Raw genomic sequence first — 19,530 nt, forward strand, 5'->3', positions numbered from 1 at the left:
AGGGGACTGAACTATGATTTAAAAACCTGTGATTGGGTTAATTAACCCTTACCTGCTTATACTGAATTGTCTATTGCTGGTTAAACTAATTTACACTTTATGCATTGTGTGCTTCTGCTTTGCAAAGTGTTTGGATAGTGTTTGCTGTTATAGGGCTATGTTCAATTATGCAATTCTGTATCTCTTGATTCAAAAAACCTGAGATTGAGTTAATTAACCCTTACCTGCTTACACTGTATTGTCAATTGCTGTGTAAACTAATTTGCACCTTTTTATAGTGAGCCTCAATGACATTATTGTTTTGCTGATATACTGTTTCATTTGGTCTATGCTCGTATGGTTTTTATACCTCTTTTACGTTCTAGACTGACTTCTAAAACATTTTCTGGGTTAAGCATATTCCTCAGGTCCCCTTTTAAATCTCTCTTTTACGCTGTAACCTATTACTTGCTGTTTCCAATAAAATTAAATGTTTGTTATGGAATCAGTATACGCTTATGGTCTAAGTGTCTAGTAGGAATACTAAGGAAGTTTGTTACAATAACACATCTTATACACTGAAGGAATGCCATCTGCATCAAATGAGGCGCATTCACTCCTGAACACAGATGCAAGGCAAATAGTGTCAGGCCTTCTAAAGGGCAGGGATACAATGACTGCAGAAGAGAGAGTATAGATAAGGACACCTCCCCAAGTCAAACGAAAGGAAGAACTCCACCAACATAACAGAATACCAATCTTCTGCACCAAAGAGAATATTAGTATTCTATCATCTCTCATCATATCAAATTATGGGTAGGAGCTTTTCAAGATGTATTCTCCATAACAGTGTATATACATGACTGCAAAATATTATAGGAGCATGATCCATGAACCTACTGTCCATTTATTTCTGGTATAGATACCCTAACATTTGCTGATAAATAACATAACTGAAAACATTACAGTATCAGCATCACTCTAGGCACACGGAGATAAAGCCAACTTTCAGCTGTGCCAGCCATTTATGTGCAGCCACTTTTTTCTTTCAATCTATCTTTACTTATATACCTACAGTAACATGCTGAATTATACACAATACCCAGTATATGTGTCTTCAAACAGACACATTGATAGCAACAAACCACAAGTTTTGGTGATATCAATATGTGCACCCCCCCCCCCCCCATTTAAAAACAAATAACGGTATCTGGTACCAGACTAGGTAATAATAATAATAACAATAATAATAATAATAATAATAATATTATTATATTTTATTTATATAGCGCTTTTAATTTAAAAATGACAAAGCACTTCACAAAGCACCTTAAAAACAGACATTTCAATAGACAAAGAGTAAGAACAACAAATCATTTACAGAAAGCCAATCGAAAGAAGTAAGTATTACGATTAGATTTAAAAACATCAACTGAGTCTCAATTTTTCAAATGGCCCAGCAGGTCATTCCATAGGTGTGGGGCTGAAGAGCATTAAGCCTGATCACCCATAGTGCGCAGACGTGTCCTAGGCACAGACACAAGAACATTGTTACCAGATCTCAGTTTTCATTTAGCTCTCCGATACTGAAGCAGATCCCTAAGATAGGCAGGACCTTGAGAATGTAAAGATTATTAAGTTAGTAATAAAACCTTAAAATCAATCCTATATTTGACTGGAAGCCTACACTACAGTAATCCAATCTTGATGAAATAAAGGCAAGTGTAAGCTTTTCTGCATCACTCATAGATAGGGACCTACCTAAATCGCGATTTCGCGGAAATCGTGAAATTGAGGGGTCACCGCGAAATTCACCTTTTTTCAGAACACTTTGAGGGACATTATAAAGTACTTCAGAAACCATAAAATGTTAGTTATTTTTTATGTTAAGTATTTTTTATTACAGTACTATGTATTTCACTTGGTGTTGGTGATGTCAAAGAGATACATGTATAAATGTGTGTTATTCTATGACCTGAGGGACCTTACAGAAAAAATGTGATTATTTTTATCAGTGTTTGCTGCTGTGTTGGGTGCTTTATAAAACGAGGGGTCTACTTAATTCGCAATTTCACGGAAATCATGAAATATGGGATCGTCAGCTCGAGTTTGCACTTTTCTCAACTGTAACGCAAGCTGTAGTAAAGGCTGTTGTAAACTACGGCTTCCAATTCAACAAGGTCTCAGCATTTCTCTCTGACAACGCGATGTAGATGTGCAAAACTATCTCTGATGTGTTCAAGGAGTAATGCCCAATGCATCATGTTACCTGCAATGCACACATTCTTTCCCTGGCTAGTGATATCTGGCACACACGTTTCCCTGATGTGGATATGCTGGTTTCTTCTTTAAAAAAAAATATTCAAGCATTGTACAAACCATAAATTACGATACAAGGAGTCCATTGCCAATTAAAGTGGTAACCTAGCAGTGTTGCTTCCACCGGAACTAGTGATCAGAAGATGGAATTCATGGTTTAATGCAGTTAGTTAACATGCAAACAATATTAAATACTATGAGCAATTTGTGTGTGATGATCTTGAAATCACACCAGGAGCTCAAGTCTCAACTTCTCCTTCTCCAAAATCTGACTACTGTCTCCAGCTGCAAATAAATACAGCCTTATCAATGGCCCACTGTGTGCAGCTCTCCAGTGACATGGGATATTTTAAAAGCTGTCCCATTATTTTCAATCCCCTAGTCGGGGCCGTAGGGCTGCACAGACACCTCAACACCTCAAATGTAGCCTTTTTTAAGACTTCCTGGTGTTAAATGCATATGCCTTGATTGACGCGTAACCAGAAAATACAGCTTTTTTTCCCAATGTATATTAAATAAAGTGCTTTATATACACCTGTGTTTGTTAAAGTCAGTGTTAACAGTACATACTATGAATAATGGGGTTACAAACTGTGACACTGCAGTATAAATTCAAAACAGGTACTTCTTCCCAGAGTTCATTCACCTATTTCCTGTCCAATTGAATCCTTTTAAGTTTGGTAATTTACAGATCAAAAACATAGAAAAAAACAGTTCCTTAATAATAATAATAATAATAATAATAATAATAATAATAATAATAATAATAACATGATATATTAATTAATGACTCATTTGTTTGTGTTGGTGGCTGTCAACAATTAGTTCAATGGAGAGGAATGCAACTAATGCATAAGATCACAAGTGATTTAACATTAACTCTCTGTATACAGGAGACAGAAATGCTAAACAGCATCCAGACACTTTCTGCACCTTGACTGAGGTTTAAATGTATCATTTGGATAAAAGTAAGCTTGTCTTTAAGGCATTTAATTTGGTATAAAACTAGGAAATAAATAAATAAACATGCAAATAAAAATAAAACAATTCTTAATACCCTAAAAGGGATTTAAAACTCTGTAGGCCAAGGCCCAAGGCATAGGATGTTATTTGGTCACATTTCACAGTATTTCAAATGCTGTAGGACAGTAAACATGTTCATCAGATTACTGTAATCTTTATATTGTCAAATCCTGCTTCTGCAATCTAAATATTAACACATTTTTTACCAGTTTGAAGGTTTACTTTTTAAGAATACAGATGCTATTTTAACATTTTCTATACTGCAGTTGGGATATATATAGTATGTCATCTTTTTATTTATCCAGGATACTGGATTTTTTGTTGGAAGGTGTATTAGTTGTGTTGGAAAAAAAAGCCCCCTAACCTAAATTTAAGTTCTGAAATGTCACCTGCTTGCAATTACTGGTGAGACTTTGTATACGTTATTCTTCATTATGATTAAGGCCATGAGAAATCCACTGAGGATTTAAACAAGATTTGCTCATTTGTAATTTTTTTTAACAATCATTACAGATTATTATCATACAACTAAGACACTGATTGATTCACACAAAGAAAAGTTGAAAGGGCTACAGACACAAGCACTTGTTACTTTAAATGTACATGCTTGTGATGACATTGATTATTTTAAATCAAGAAAGCTTTTTAATCATTTTGATTGAAGCAATGATCTAAAAATAAAGTGCAAATTACATAAAAATATGGAACTGTACATTACTCTAGTTGGGTACAGCTATACGACAATATGTGATCTATGTTAAGAGTTTTTTATTTTTTTTTCTAAAACAGAAAGCCTTGATTGCACAATTCATCACTTAAATCACCTCTATTTCTAGACCATAATTAGCCAATAGTTAATGTGTAAATAAAATACTTATTATTTAGATAATTTGGTTATTTGGATGTCTAGAGGCTAGTGGACTGAATTGCAGATAAGTTTGTTGGCATCAAGGCTAGAAGAGAAGCAATTATCGGTGAGATAAAAGATAAAAAATGCTGAAATTAGGGGTCATTGAGGAGTCTCGCAGTGAGTGGTCTTAGCCTGATTGTACTGGTGCCAAAACCTGATGGTTCTCTTTGATTCTGTAATGATTACCAAACTTGCAACAGTATATCAAAGGTTTGCCTAGAGTGGATGAGCTAATAGACAGGCTGGGTACTGTAGATATCGCAACACTTTAGATTTCACAATAGGTTAATGGCAAGTTCCCCTCACTGATCAAGCCAAAGAAAAGAAAATGGACTCCTAGCCACATTTCAGTGAATGATGGATAGAATGAGACTCATAGGGAATACACTGCAGCCTATATTGATTATGGGGTGATACATACTGCTGACTGGGACAGATCTCCTCAACCACCCAGCTACTTATCCTGCAATAGAGAATAGCGTGCAGGCGGTTATATGTGCATCTGCAAAGTTTAACACATCTTTTCAACGTGCTTCAGTAAATAAATAAGCTGACTATATGGTATAATTGCAGTTTTTTGCTGGCAGATGGCAGCAGTCCTTATATAAATATGTGCTTGACAGACCGGCCCACCAGCGAGCTACAGGGAATGAGATGAGGGAATTTATTTTGTTGTTGATGTTACAAGAAGTTATAAGGAACCGATTTATTCTGCTGATGAAGTACGCTTCACAGATAATAATTCAAATAACAATGATACAAACCAGTACCCAAAACAGTGGATGACAGAAAGTAAGTTTACCACATCAAATCACCCTGTAAATGACGACTGAAAATTTGTGACGCAAGTTTTCTGATGCATGTACTAGATAGACGTTAGCATTGATGAGAGTTTGAAGGGTGTCTGCTTTGAAATCTATAGCACAAAATAATTTCTAAAAAGTGATTTGACTTTTTGTTGCACTGTTGATAATGCTGCAATTGTAAAAAGAAAAACATGTATGTTATTTACTTATACTGCTGCCATGTTATTTTGTTATTTATATTGTTATAATGCTACAATTGTAAACAAAGTTTTTTAAGTTTTATTGAAATAATATATTTCTGTTTTTCATAATAACAATAAAAAAGTGTGTATTTTTAATAATAAGGCAAACATTGTTTTAAAAACTGTCCAAATTGCTTACTTAAGGACTGAGAATGAAAAATCAGCAAAAAAATAAAATAATACCAATTTTTGACATGGATATTGAAAATAAATGGGCAGCTGGGTGGTTAAAGTACAGGCAGCATTAGATTCTATCCGGATTGCAGGGTTAACCGATAATCCTGCAAAATGTTCGATAGGTTTGGGGGAGGCCAAGTATCTGGGTTACACTATCGGGCGGGGTGTAGTTAAACCACAGTAAAATGGGAAGCTATCTAGAAGTGGCCTCTGCCTTAAATAAAGGACAGGCTTTTCCTGGGTATTATAGGTTCTTGCACTGTTTGCAAGAGGAAAATACCATTCAAAAATTAAATACACAAAATCCAGGATACTAAACTTTAAACAACAATCCAGCATTAATAACTTTTATGTATTCCGTATGCTGTCTCATTTTGGAATCTATCTGGCATTTATTAAAATACAAAGACGGAATTACCAGGTGAAACACATTGTTTACAGAGCTTGAGAAGGAAAGTCATTCTCCAAATTTCATTCTTTAATTTTAAGTACTTGTTATATAAAAGAAATATATATGACTTAAACAATTTTCTAAATGTAGTTGTCTTGCAATTTCTTGCAAAAGGTGGGTTATTAATGTTGATAACCTCATTATGGCGACGGCAAAATTCGACCTGCTCTGGCCAGTTTAAAATCCAATGTGGACTCGAATAATGTTCTTGATAAGAGACTCTGTGTGTAAAATGTGTAAGGCTCGAATCAACTATTCAGGGAATACAACCAATCTGAGTGTCCATGACACCATCAGATCAACACCACATCAAGGTAAGATAACTCATGCACAATCTACACTAGAAACATTAAATCATTCAAAAGTATCTGCAACATCTGTGCATGTTAGCAAAGCGTTACCTGTGCATCCCAGGGACTAGTCTGTTGATGGAGTGTTCTCCACTGCTAGAGATGTGGTAACAGTACATAGAAGTGCACTCAAACCAGGACTTGTAGATCACTTAGTGTTCCTCGAGGAAAAACTCAAAATATAAAAGAAGTGCAGATAGGTACTGTATTAACACCAGCACTATATGGTAACCTCAGTTTCATGCAACAGTTGTGACGGTGACAAAACATGTTTGAGAGATGTCTACAAAATTAATATTTAATATCATAAATAGGAGAACCAACTCACTGCAATTTAAACTTGTTTTTACTGAAAAATAAACTGAAACATGTAATCATAAGAGCTGTGTGTTATACATGCAGTCAGACCAGGACTTCACTGACACCGAGCATGGGAGCTGCAGCTTGCTATTTCCCATATTACAACTGTACACAATTAGGAGGTGCCATCACCAATTTGACACAACACTTAGAAAATATTTTAAATATTAACATGCTGAGTTCATTGCAATCATCAGATGAGTAGATTAACCACTCAGCAGAATGTGGCAACAAACAAGTGAGTACAGACATTAAGTCACTGTTTTAGTATCACTTTAGTGTCTTAACAAGTTGTTGTATTTTAAGCAACTGAATATGGCAGCAACCAACTTGGTCCTGAAGTGGCACCCAGCAATTGGATTTGGCGACCAATTTTTTTTTGGCCTAGGAGTCATTGGCCCCCCAAGGCAAAAACTTTGTCTAGAGCCCTGATTTGTAATTTTGTTTTAAAGAAATGTATTGTAAAGAATAAACAGGAAACAAAAGCAAAACAGGCCGTGAAGCTTATTGGACCAAAGTGCTTTATCAGTGTTATTGCAAACACTTGCATAAGCAAATGAGAGAACTGTGTGATTTTTATGTTTCATGCTTAATTTACTGTATAGTGATACATATCATATTGTGATCCTTGTATCACAATGCGTATTGGATCGTGAAGACACTGCTGCTACCCAGCCCTATTTGGATTAATGCTTAATTAGTTAACATTGATCTAATAAGGCTTTCTTTTTTAATAGGCTCCCTGTGCAGGGTCCTTTGCTATTACCTTTTTAAAATACTGATACTTAGTCTTTCTGTGAAGTAGCTTTGTATGAAAGAGATAAATGCAGTGCTGAGAGTAAGAATTTCTTATCTGTTTAAAAAAGGAGAATCATAGAATATTGTGGGTTGTGTAATGATCATGAAGCCAATATCTCAAAGCATTTGGTCTTTATCAACCAGGAATAGAAAAGGTGAAGTATTTGATGGTGTAAATCATGGAATATTTTCCCAAACAGGCAGAATATAAACGTTAAGATTAGTTGTTGAACGTAACGAGTATTCATTGTGATATTGAAATGTTGGTGGTTTCTGAGGTTGCCCCCTCAGCTACAAGCAATTATTAAAAAGTACACTTCAACATACTCATATTGCAAGACAGAACATTTTTCATATATCAATGTGTAATTTGTTTTTTGTAAAACAAGAAAAAAGGAACATTAGGTAATTATCATAGCCCTGGTTCCCTGAAATAGAAATGTAACCATTACCTCATGGATGGGTATTAATCCTTTGATACCGTCTAACCTGAATCGATATTCCAAAGCTGCACGTAGTGACCATGACGAAGTCGTGCCCACCCCCGAGGGCATAAAAGAGACTGCAGTCACTCAAAACTTCATCATTTTTCCCTCAAGACTGCTGCAAAAGATGCAGCGACCTTGAAGGTTAATGGTTACATTTGTATTTCAGGGAACCAGGGTTATGATAATTACCTAACGTTCCCTTTCAAGTACGACATGTAACCATTACCTCATGGGTAGACATACCAAAGCTGTTGCAAGAAATATTGCAGACCAAGTGAAATGCTACAAGGTACAGAGACACTGTGGGAAAAGCTGCAAGCAGATAGACCCAGCGTGCGTGTCTCTGTTCAAATGCAGGATAGCTGAGCTCAGCAGCCGCGTTAGCATTTCTGTGGAAAAGGCAGAAACTACAACAGAGTAAACAATTTCTTCTCACACAAAACAGTAATAAATCAATTACTGATATTTTAATATATTTTTTTATAATAAAAACACATTTTTTATTTTACAATTCAACCAGAGCTAGCAGCTTATGAGAGAGCACCAGTAGCCGGCTTAAGGCGTTCGATCCCGGGGGAGGTGCAGTGGAGCTGCAGGCTTCATGTGGAGCACAAGAACGCTGAGGGACTAACGAACAACCACGGCTAAGTGCACAGAACGTGAACCGATAAACACAAGTGAACAATCAGACATAACACTATGTGTACTTACCTGTTCGTAGATCTCTCTCTCTCTCTCTCTCTCTCTCTCTCTCTCTCTCAGGTCGGTGAAAGGAAAAATTAATACGTTTTGAGTGACTGAAGTCTCTTTTATGCCCTTGGGGGCGGGCACGACTGCGTCATGGGCACTACGTGCAGCTTTGGAATATCGATTCCAAGGAGGAATACCCATGAGGTAATGGTTACATTTTGTACTTGAAAGGGGATTATTTATCACCAGACAGTTTTCACCATTGTGTAGCTCCAGTTAAAATGTATTTCTTACCAATGAAGTTCAGGTAGCCCTCCCCTCCAAGTCCATGAGTGATGAGACGGATCATTTTGTGAAGCTGTATTCCACGATCAATGACTTGAGTCAAAGGAGACAGCTTGCTCATGTTTGTATACATCTCTGCATCCATTAACCAGAATGCCAATGTCTTGTCACCAACAAGTGCCTGTGAATTAACAATAAACATTGCAAAAAGGTTGTTAAGCTTTGTATACAAATATGTGCCTGTAGCAATATCTAAAGTCATAATAAAACAATATGGGGCTGATACAATCTGGTCACAATATCGATAATGGAAATGAGACTAGTAATACAACACAAAAAGACAGTAATTCATGTATGCAGCATTTCTTCAGTGTTTCCTTGTGTATATAAGATTCTAGGCTGTGTAGTCACGTTTTGCATAGTGTATACCAATACTTTTTTTACTTTGCCAAAATGTCTCATGTTGATACAGTGCATTTACTAAAATAGCAGATTGAGGAGTATTCCGTACAAGCAAATGATAAACTAGGTACAACAAAATGACTATTAACCAAAAAAGCACCATGAACATAAATAATTTACAAAGATTTCAGATCCCAAAATGTGTTTGGTTGGTAATAAGATGCAAGGATATGTTGCCTAAAGAAAATGTAATTGTGAGTTTGTATCATCTGTAACTGTTAAACACTTAATAGTGCAAATTAAGAAATACTAAAAGAAACACTGACTAGAAGTCTTTTTAAATGTCTTAAAATACAAATACAAATAAAATAAAATAAATGAGTAAAACCTTCAAATTACTAATATTTCATAAGGAACACGGTTTTAAAAGTGGTGGGTCTGGAGAACAGACTATGCAGAAGATGTAATGCCTCCCTCCCCCAACTGAAGCACTGGAATGGTCACCATCAGAACACTTTAAACACCTTGCAGACTTGTCATGTTGAATCAATACCATCTTGGCAGGTAACAGTAGCCCAACACCCTATGGAAAGTGTTCTGCCAATCCATGAATGGTTGTTTATTGATTGAAAAAAAATATATATATATAATATATATTTGGTGTATTAGAGGCAGGAATGTTGTACTAAAAGAATTTGCTTGTAAAACACTTCATTACAACAGTGAGAAATATGTTTTTTCATCCCTCATAAAACAATTGCCTCAAATGCAACTTTACATTTTGAATGTATTAAGCACCAGTGTATCCAAGCATAAGAATAAAAAAATAAAACACAGAATCTCTTAACTAGTCAAACCTTGCACACAAAAACAAAATGATTTATTATTACAAGCTGCACAACCGTGCATTGCCATTTCTTTTCTTGACACTCAGAAGAAAGCAGCTATATTATATTTAAAGCATCAACAATCACATTACCTGATCATGACTTTCTGCATATACAATGCATTTTTCGCCATATCGTCTGTTTGTCAATGTGTACACTATGTTGCCCATATTCCAGTCTTCATCCTTCAGCTCCTTAAGTATCTGTAAAACCAAATAAGTCAGTTTAGTACACAGGCCAGATACAGCAGTAACAAGTACATTCACCAATATCAACACAACTCAATATAAAAGTATAAAAAATGTGCCTGACTTATGGCACTTATAAACAGGACAGCCTTGAACCTATTTAATTATAGATGTACAACCCAATAATTTCAAAGAACACGACAGCCTATATGGGATGAAAAGAAGCAAATGGCATTAAGATTCTGAAGTTGGTTTCTGAAAGGCCAGACATGAATTGTATAGAGCATGCCTTGGATCACCTTGATAGACATTCACAAAAGAGAAATCAATGCCCATAGAGGAACTGAAACAATTTCAAGTAGTGGAGTGGGAAAACATGAACCAAACTTAAGTTCAATGATATACAGTATCGATTCAATGCCTGATAGACTGGAATGATTGCTGAAAGCCAAAAGATGGAGCCAAAAATATTTCATTAGTTTAAAGGAGAAGTACAATTTTGTGTTTTGGTAGTCCTCCATCCCATTTTTCAGTATGTTTTTTTATTTTTCAATGGCTTAAATAATATGAACAGTTGGGTACGTTTGCAGTTCTGTGCCATTTTGCAGCATTTTGCTTTTCTCGTGTATGCACTTGTTAGTCTAATAATGTCTTTTGTATGGTCTGACACATGGTAGGCTACATTAAACGTTATTGGATTCATTTGATTAACCAAAAACATTACATTTAAGGTTATTATCAGACACCTTTGTTGGAAATTAAATAGATAATGAAAATGTTCTTGTTTCTAATTGTATTTTGCTAAAATGTGGTCTAAAAATAAATTATTCAGAGTCATTTTTTCACAGATAACACATAAGCATTAGTATAACGATAGAATATATAACAATAATAGAAATGTTTAACCTTGGCGCATATAAATAATCTTAATGCACTTGTCACAAAGACGGCCAGAGTGGGTGGCGTCAGACCAGAAAAGGAATACACAGAGAGATGTGGTTTGGTATAAGCTGGGCGCGTGATCGCGCTCAGCATTTAATAAACAGAAAATAAAAGGTTTGAAACACAAAAAACACTGGACACGGCACTACACGCCAAAATAAAAAGACAAACAAAACGGACAGACACTAACAAACAGGGACGAACAAACACGGTGAGTAGATAACTATTTACTTTTACTTTTACAATTACCTCAGTCTCCAAACCCGTTCTCCACTCACCGAACACCAACCCCGACTGCATGCTACGTGTCTCTATATATACTGTTGTGCTGGGATTCAATTACTAATTAATTATTCACTTGAATCCCAGCACGTGAATTAATTCTGTGCAACCCCGTGCTCACATATTACATTTAACCAGCACGTGAAGTGATTTGTGCTCTCCTCGTGCCTAAATACAAATCTACACTTTTTAAATATACGTGAAACACAGACCCGTTTATATCCCGTGTACCAATCTATACACCAACATTAACACACGCACGCAACACACAAATGCACACAGGGACGGGGCACATTGCCACATATACCCCCCCTTGTGCGCAGCACACATGGCCTCAACGGCCACCTCCCCCCTTAAAAATCCAGCAGTCCAGGACAAAGTCTCGGGCTGGGAAGGGAGGCTTCAGTGGGCCCATGGCTGGCCATGCTGTCAGCACCCCTGCCGGTAGTGGCACGGCTGACAGCCTGTTGGTCCACTCCTGCAGCGAAACTGCTGCTGGGGAAAGTGGTCTCCTGACCTCTCCCCCTGTCTTTGTAGCCGGTAGCTCCCTCCTGTGGAGCTCCGGCCACAAGAACTCCTGCAGCGAAACTGCTGCTGGGGAAAGTGGTCTCCAGACCTCGTCCCCCTTCTTCGTGGCCGGCAGCTCCCCTTTCTGGGGCTCCGGCCACCGTACTCCCTGTGGAGGTACGGGCAGCAGAGGCAGCTCCTGCTCCTCTGCTCCGGGCGGTGGCGGAGGCAGAGGCAGCTCCAGCTCCTCTGCTCCTGGCGGTGGTGGAGGCAGAGGTAGCTCCAGCTCCTCTGCTCCTGGCGGTGGTGGAGGCAGAGGCAGCTCCAGCTCCTCTGCTCCTGGCGGTGGTGGAGGCAGAGGCAGCTCCAGCTCCTCTGCTCCTGGCGGTGGTGGAACCAGCAGGTATTCACCCTCTGCTGGTGGAGGTGGGAGGGGCCAGCAGTCCTCCCACTGCGGTGGAGGTGGAACCAGCAGGTATTCACCCTCTGCTGGTGGAGGTGGGAGGGGCAAGCAGTCCTCCCACTGCGGTGGAGGTGGAACCAGCAGGCATTCACCCTCTGCTGGTGGAGGTGGGACCAGCAGGTATTCACCCTCTGCTGGCAGCTTGGGTCCTAGGGCTGTGGAAGCCCCGACTTCCCTCTCTTCGGGCTGTGGACGCACCGACTCCTCCCTTTTGGGCTGTGGACGCCCCGACTCCTCCCTGTTGGGCTGTGGACGCCCCGACTCCTCCCTGTTGGGCTGTGGACGCACCGACTCCTCCCTGTTGGGCTGTGGACGCACCGACTCCTCCCTTTTGGGCTGTGGACGTTCGGGCTCCCCCCACTCAGGCGTAGGACGTTCGGGCTCCTCCCACTCAGGCGTAGGACGTTCGGGCTCCTCCCACTCAGGCGTAGGACGTTCGGGCTCCTCCCACTCAGGTGTAGGACGTTCGGGCTCCTCCCACTCAGGCGTAGGACGTTCGGGCTCCTCCCGCTTGGGCTGTGGACGCTCAGGCTCCTCCCACTCGGGCTGTGGAGGCAAAACCAGCAGGCATTCTTCCTCTGCTGGTGGAGACGGGGACAGCAGGCATTCTTCCTCTGCTGGTGGGACTGCTACCTGGGCTGCTGTTCCACTTATAATTGCCTCCAGGTAGCTGAGGACCAAACCCACACCTTCCTCCCAGGTGCTTACGGTCTGCTCCCTTGCATAAGCCTCCCATCGTTCCCTATCCATAAACTGCAGGAACTGGACGACTACTGGTATAGACTGGGCCTCCAGCCCAGCATTTTCCAGCATCCAGTCCCGCACTTTGATGGCGTCTTCTGCCATTTTTATTTTTATTTTATATATATATATATTTTTTAATCCAAAACTGCGGTTCCTGCTCTGGCCTGAGTCCTGGAGGCGCTGTCGATCCCACGCAGGACACCACGTGTCACAAAGACGGCCAGAGTGGGTGGCGTCAGACCAGAAAAGGAATACACAGAGAGATGTGGTTTGGTATAAGCTGGGCGCGTGATCGCGCTCAGCATTTAATAAACAGAAAATAAAAGGTTTGAAACACAAAAAACACTGGACACGGCACTACACGCCAAAATAAAAAGACAAACAAAACGGACAGACACTAACAAACAGGGACGAACAAACACGGTGAGTAGATAACTATTTACTTTTACTTTTACAATTACCTCCGTCTCCAAACCCGTTCTCCACTCACCGAACACCAACCCCGACTGCATGCTACGTGTCTCTATATATACTGTTGTGCTGGGATTCAATTACTAATTAATTATTCACTTGAATCCCAGCACGTGAATTAATTCTGTGCAACCCCGTGCTCACATATTACATTTAACCAGCACGTGAAGTGATTTGTGCTCTCCTCGTGCCTAAATACAAATCTACACTTTTTAAATATACGTGAAACACAGACCCGTTTATATCCCGTGTACCAATCTATACACCAACATTAACACACGCACGCAACACACAAATGCACACAGGGACGGGGCACATTGCCACAGCACTATATCACTTAATTACACAACAACCGGGCACTACTCTTCCATTGCCAGCAGTCCTGTTATTACTCAATAACTGAACAGCAATTCAAGCAAGGCTGAGATGAACACATTAATGAAACATGTTCTAAAACCACGGCTTACTCACGAAACTCTTCACATGGATGCTCGAGCCCTGTACTCGAGCAAAGGTAATGCCATAATTACATGAACCTCCGATCTCATTGCTAGCCAGGAGAAAGAACCCAAGTCTCACGGAAGCTCTTGAGCAGTATTGTATCCGGGTACAGCCCCCCCCCCCCCAGGTGATTTAGGTGAGAGAGAGAAGAGTATTCCAATCCATTTTTTTAATAAGATTGTGGGAAAGACAGGATGAAAATATAGGGGTGTGGAGTTCATCTTGAACCATAAGAAATCCAATTACAACTAGAGTTGCCAGAAACTTTACGGCTTCCAATACCAGTAACAGTGCCAGTACCAAACACTTTAGCAAATAGTGCAGAATGCAGTACCAGTACCAAACACTTCAGCAAATAGTGCAGAATGGCATTTTTACATAGTAACCATGAACCTATGTGCACTCGCTCAGGAGTTACAAGCCAGTTTTACATTTGACCTTTTGTATGTTGATGATGTCATCCAATGTGGCAGCCATGTTTTTTTTTTTTTTTTATTGTAGCAGCTTCCCTTGAACAACCTTTAACCCTTTGCGATCCTATGTCGAACATGGTCTGACATCATCAAAAAGACGCAAAAAACAGGTCTCTAGTCGTTTTTTCTCTGGAAAAAGCCGAGAAAACCATTCAATGGCCGAGTGAGACCGATAGGAGCTGAGAGAAGCCGAAAAAAAAGGGCTTATCTCATGAATACTGATAGCTCCGACACGCTCAAAGAACATCACAGACATTTGCAGAGCTTTTTTTTTTAGATGTTATAGTAATAAAATAACGACTTGGATCGCATTATTGAGGAGTTTGGTGATAAAACAAGTGATCAAGAGATGATTTATCGGTATGTACTATTAATTAAGAGGTATTTGAAAAATATAGCGAACGAGGGGTGGGTCAGGGCTGGGGATGCAGTACTGAATGTCCTGTTGATATGCAGTGCCTTTTAAACCTGTTTTACTGTGAAAAAAAAACTTTTAAACAGCGCGTCTAAAATAAACTGCGCGTGTGAAAATAAATTGGACCTGATGCGCCTGAGACGCGCTGAATAAATGGACCGCTAAGGGTTAAAGAAGGGTGCCAATTTTTGGTTAAATCGGACTAGCGGTTTCAGAGACAAAAGGTTTTTGTAGCCAGTTTTGTATGTTGATGATGTCTTCCAACGTGGCCGCAGTGTTTTTTATTGTAGCAACTTCCCTTGACCAAATCTTAAAGATAACCGTACTAGGATCATATGTGCCAATTTTTGGTTCAATCGGACTAGCGGTTTGGGAGAAGATCTTTGTAGTGTGTGATTATGACGTCTGTACCACACCACACAACTTCTTATGAACACCAGTTAATCTTGGACTATCCCTAATAAATGGATTAACCTGCAACTACTACCCACCAAAAAAAGTTAAGTACTATCCACGGAAGAGTACGGAAGAGCAGTGGCCATTTTATAAGTGCTCTGGGTCCACACTATCCGTGGATAGTTCTGGGTAAACGACAAGTATTCAGTATAGCTTTAGAAAAGGAAGGGGTTTTAAAATATGAACATTTTAAAAGTAGTGTACGGTTATTGTGGAAATGTGTTGCTGCTGAATTTAAATCATAAAAACCCTCAGGCACAGAACACTAGTATACAGGCATCATTTTTATGATATCAAATAGCAAGTTTCAATAACTATTTTTCCTTGTGGCAGATTTGGGGATTTTTGGATTATGTTATTATCTGCCTAATAAAGTTTATTTTATATTAAGCTCATTCCATCAATTCCAAAGGCTTCTTCCCTCTGGATGTTGGATAATCTAGCTACTAAATCACCACAGTCAAAGATGTAAAAAGCTGGAATTCACCAACAATTCAAATGAGTCAAGTCTGGATAAAATAACAATACTTTCCAATATTATCATCCTGCCAACAATTTTCTATCATCATACAGAATATAACATGCACCCTTTTACCAATATAGGGAGAATGTGTGTATTATATACAGCTTGCATAATAGATATGTAAGGTATAAACCACGACGGGCCGTGCGGTTCACATGATATTTACCACCACAGAAGTGGTATATATCATCGGAACCGCACGGCCCGAAGTGGTTTATACTGATTATAACACGGCTACCTATCATTTGTGGGAAGAAAAATAATTTAAATAAAACACATTTAAATTATGTGTATACATCCGTAATATAGTCCCACATTTAACTTAATTCATTGTTTGCTTATTAAAAATAAATTGCATACGTTAGTTTACTGTGAATTTCTGCATCGAAAGTGCCACAAGCTGTGATGATGGGCGGAGTTTCAAATGACACGGAGGAAATAAGGAGAGCAGCTGGATCTTGAAGTGAGTTTGTGAACTCGTTATATGCGAGGCACACATTTACGTTTTCATCCTTTTGGATCTCAAAATATGTTTTTGTTAGTTGTCGGACACCCTCGCGCCCAAGTCGTGTCAGATAAAGTTGACGTTCGAACCAGACTTTACACACCAATCCGACCGCGGTGTCAGGGGACAGTACCTCAGTTCCCCACAGATGCTTATTTCGCGGGGTGGTGTCTGCCTTGTCGTTACCTGCTTTTCTAAAGAGTTTTCCTGACTGACAGGAATACATTATTGCTGGTTTTAAACTTGCTGTCAGCAGAGATGTTAAAACTTCTACAGTTAGAATATGTATTTAGTCCAGCTCAGCGTTATAAAACTGGAGACCGAATACTGGTCCTCAGTTGAACTTCTTGCACTGGCATAAAATTCCCTTAATGTTGTTGAGATTTTTTGGACTTATTTCCATAAAATGAATGTCCATCTTTTTTTTTCTTTTAAGTATATTATCCAGCCCATGCTGTTTTTTTTTTTTTTTTTTTGTTTGGGTTTTTTACAATCTTTGTTTTCTTCTATTTCATTTGTCTACTCTTGCAGGTGCACTTATTTTATTTATTAATTTTTTTCAGATGGACTGCTGTCTTCACTCAAAGTTGGTGTTGTACCAGTTATGTGGAGTTTCATCCCCAAATATATTAAACAAAATAGGTGAAATGCCACTCATTTTTGGCAGTGGTTTTGTAACTAATAACAAATAAAATGGCAGTTTGTCATGGAATTTAGAATGTAGTGGTGCGTAGTGATTTATTTAGTGTGAAGCGGCTCATTAGTATGCAAGCCGTGCTATATGCTATATATACGCACGGTCAAGTGATGCTGTTTAACCAATCAGAGGTTGTTATTTTTCCAAGCCGTGTTTATATATATATATATATATATATATATATATATATATATATATATTTTTTTTTTTAGCTCAAAAAGCCAGCTGCCCAACGTTTCGATATGTTGTACATATCTTTCTCAAGGGAGCCTGTGTTTGAATCCAAACATTGGAGGTATTTATAGGTTTTTGACGGCATGACAACTACTTGTTGTTGTCTACATTCAAATTCATGATTTATTCTTACATGATGTAATGGTGTTCTATATATTGTGACATCATTTTTACTTCTATCTTTGAATCTGTATTAATTCTAATTAACACTACTTTATATAAACTTATATTTTTATTATATCATGCAATGCTGGCTTTGAGGATCAGTCTAGATTTGGCCTCCCCAGCGCATCAGCATGCACAACTTTTTAATGAATTTTGTTTATTTATTTAAATGTTATATATTTATTGAAGTTAATTAGTTCATTCTTTTCTGTTGAGTCCCGCTGGCATAATCGTGTTCAGTCTATTTATCCATTTACTTTCTTTTATTCTTCTATATGTCGCATTGTCTAATTTGAGCTGTTCTAATACTACAAACTAAACATCATTTATGTCATGTCCCTGACTGGTGAAGTGCTGTACTATTGGTTCATTCATTTTTTTTATTTCTAATTAATGAAAGGTGGTTCTGAATTATTTTATATAAAGTAGTTCCAGTCTCTCCAACACATTTGATTTCATCATATTTTTCACAGGCTATTCCATAAACAACATTGCTATTTTTACAGTAGGTATTAGTTTTTAGTGGATATGTGGTGTTCTTATGTTTAATTATATTTTTACGTTTGTCTATGTATTTACACACTTTACATCTACTAGTGCATATGTTCGTAGAACCTATTTTGTCAATTATTCTTTTATGTTTACTGTGAACTAAAATATCACCTAAATTAGCTTCTCTTTTGAATGCTACAACTGGGGCCTTAAGAAATACTTTTTTTTAATTTTTCTGAATTATGTAGAATCCGCAAGTGTTTCCAAACTATCTTAGAAATATTGGGCAAAAGTTTAGAGTAAGTCATTATTAATGGGACTCTCTTGGCCTTTTTATCTCTATTTTTATAATCTAGTAGATCATCTCTTTTTAGTTTATCCACTTCTTAACTCTGTCTCTATAATTCTTTCTTTGTATCCTCTTTTTTTAAAATTTGTTTTTAATACATTTCTTTGTTTTACATAGTCACTTTCTTTTGAGCATATTCTTCGTATTCTTATTCCTAGACCCTTTGGGATTGCCCTTTTAGTGTGTATCGGATGTGCAGAGGACATGTGTAAATACTGATGCATGTCAGTAGGTTTACAGAAGAGGTCAGTCTCAATTGAACCTTCTTCAAGTTTTACTATGGTATCTAAAAATTCTATTTCTTTCCTTGTCCATCGAAGGTCCACCTTAATATTACTGTGTATTTCATTTGCCATTTTATAAAACTGGAAAAGAGATTCTTCTCCATGTGTCCAAACCCCAAAAATATCATCTACAAACCGAATGTATTCTAAAGGTTCTCTTTCTGATTTTCTAAGTAATTGTTCTTCCCATTTCCCCATGTATGTACTGGCAAAATGCATTCCTAATTTAGATCCTATTACGGTACCAACGTTTTGTTTGTAATTCTTATCAACAAATGTAAAATAACTGTTTTCTAAAACTATGTTGATCATGTTCAGTACCTCTGCAGTAGGTATTGATTTTATCTAGTCTATTATCTAGTGCTTTTTGACAAGCTTCTAAAGTTTCTTTATGAGGGACACTTGGGTACAAGGATTTTACATCCATGCAAAATAAAATTGTATTCTCTGGAAGGTTGTGTTTTATTGATTCAAGTCTTTTTAAAAATTGTGTTGTATCCTTAACATAGCTTGGTAATTTCTCAACGTGCGACCTAAGTTTTTCTGCTATTATGTGTTGGATTATCAATTGTACTGACTATCATTCGCATAGGGTGATTTTCTTTGTGCATTTTAGGATTTCCTCTTGCTAGGCCTGTTCTTGCATTATGTGGCTGCATGTATTTTTTTAAT

At 38.1% G+C, this 19,530-nt stretch overlaps 1 protein-coding gene across 1 annotated transcript in view; it reads right to left on the bottom strand.

The window, feature by feature from the left end:
• Positions 1-19,530, bottom strand: part of LOC117407251 (1,4-alpha-glucan-branching enzyme-like) — a 267,703-nt gene that overhangs the window by 77,366 nt on the left and 170,807 nt on the right. Inside the window, exons 11-12 of the mRNA XM_059029676.1 lie at positions 10,260-10,370; positions 8,888-9,059 (exon numbers count right to left, since the gene is read on the bottom strand). Coding sequence (XP_058885659.1) covers positions 8,888-9,059; positions 10,260-10,370 — 283 coding nt within the window. The remainder of the gene's footprint in view (positions 1-8,887; positions 9,060-10,259; positions 10,371-19,530) is intronic.

This window comes from Acipenser ruthenus, chromosome 9 (genome assembly GCF_902713425.1).
Source record: "Acipenser ruthenus chromosome 9, fAciRut3.2 maternal haplotype, whole genome shotgun sequence".
Taxonomy (NCBI): Eukaryota; Metazoa; Chordata; class Actinopteri; order Acipenseriformes; family Acipenseridae; genus Acipenser; species Acipenser ruthenus.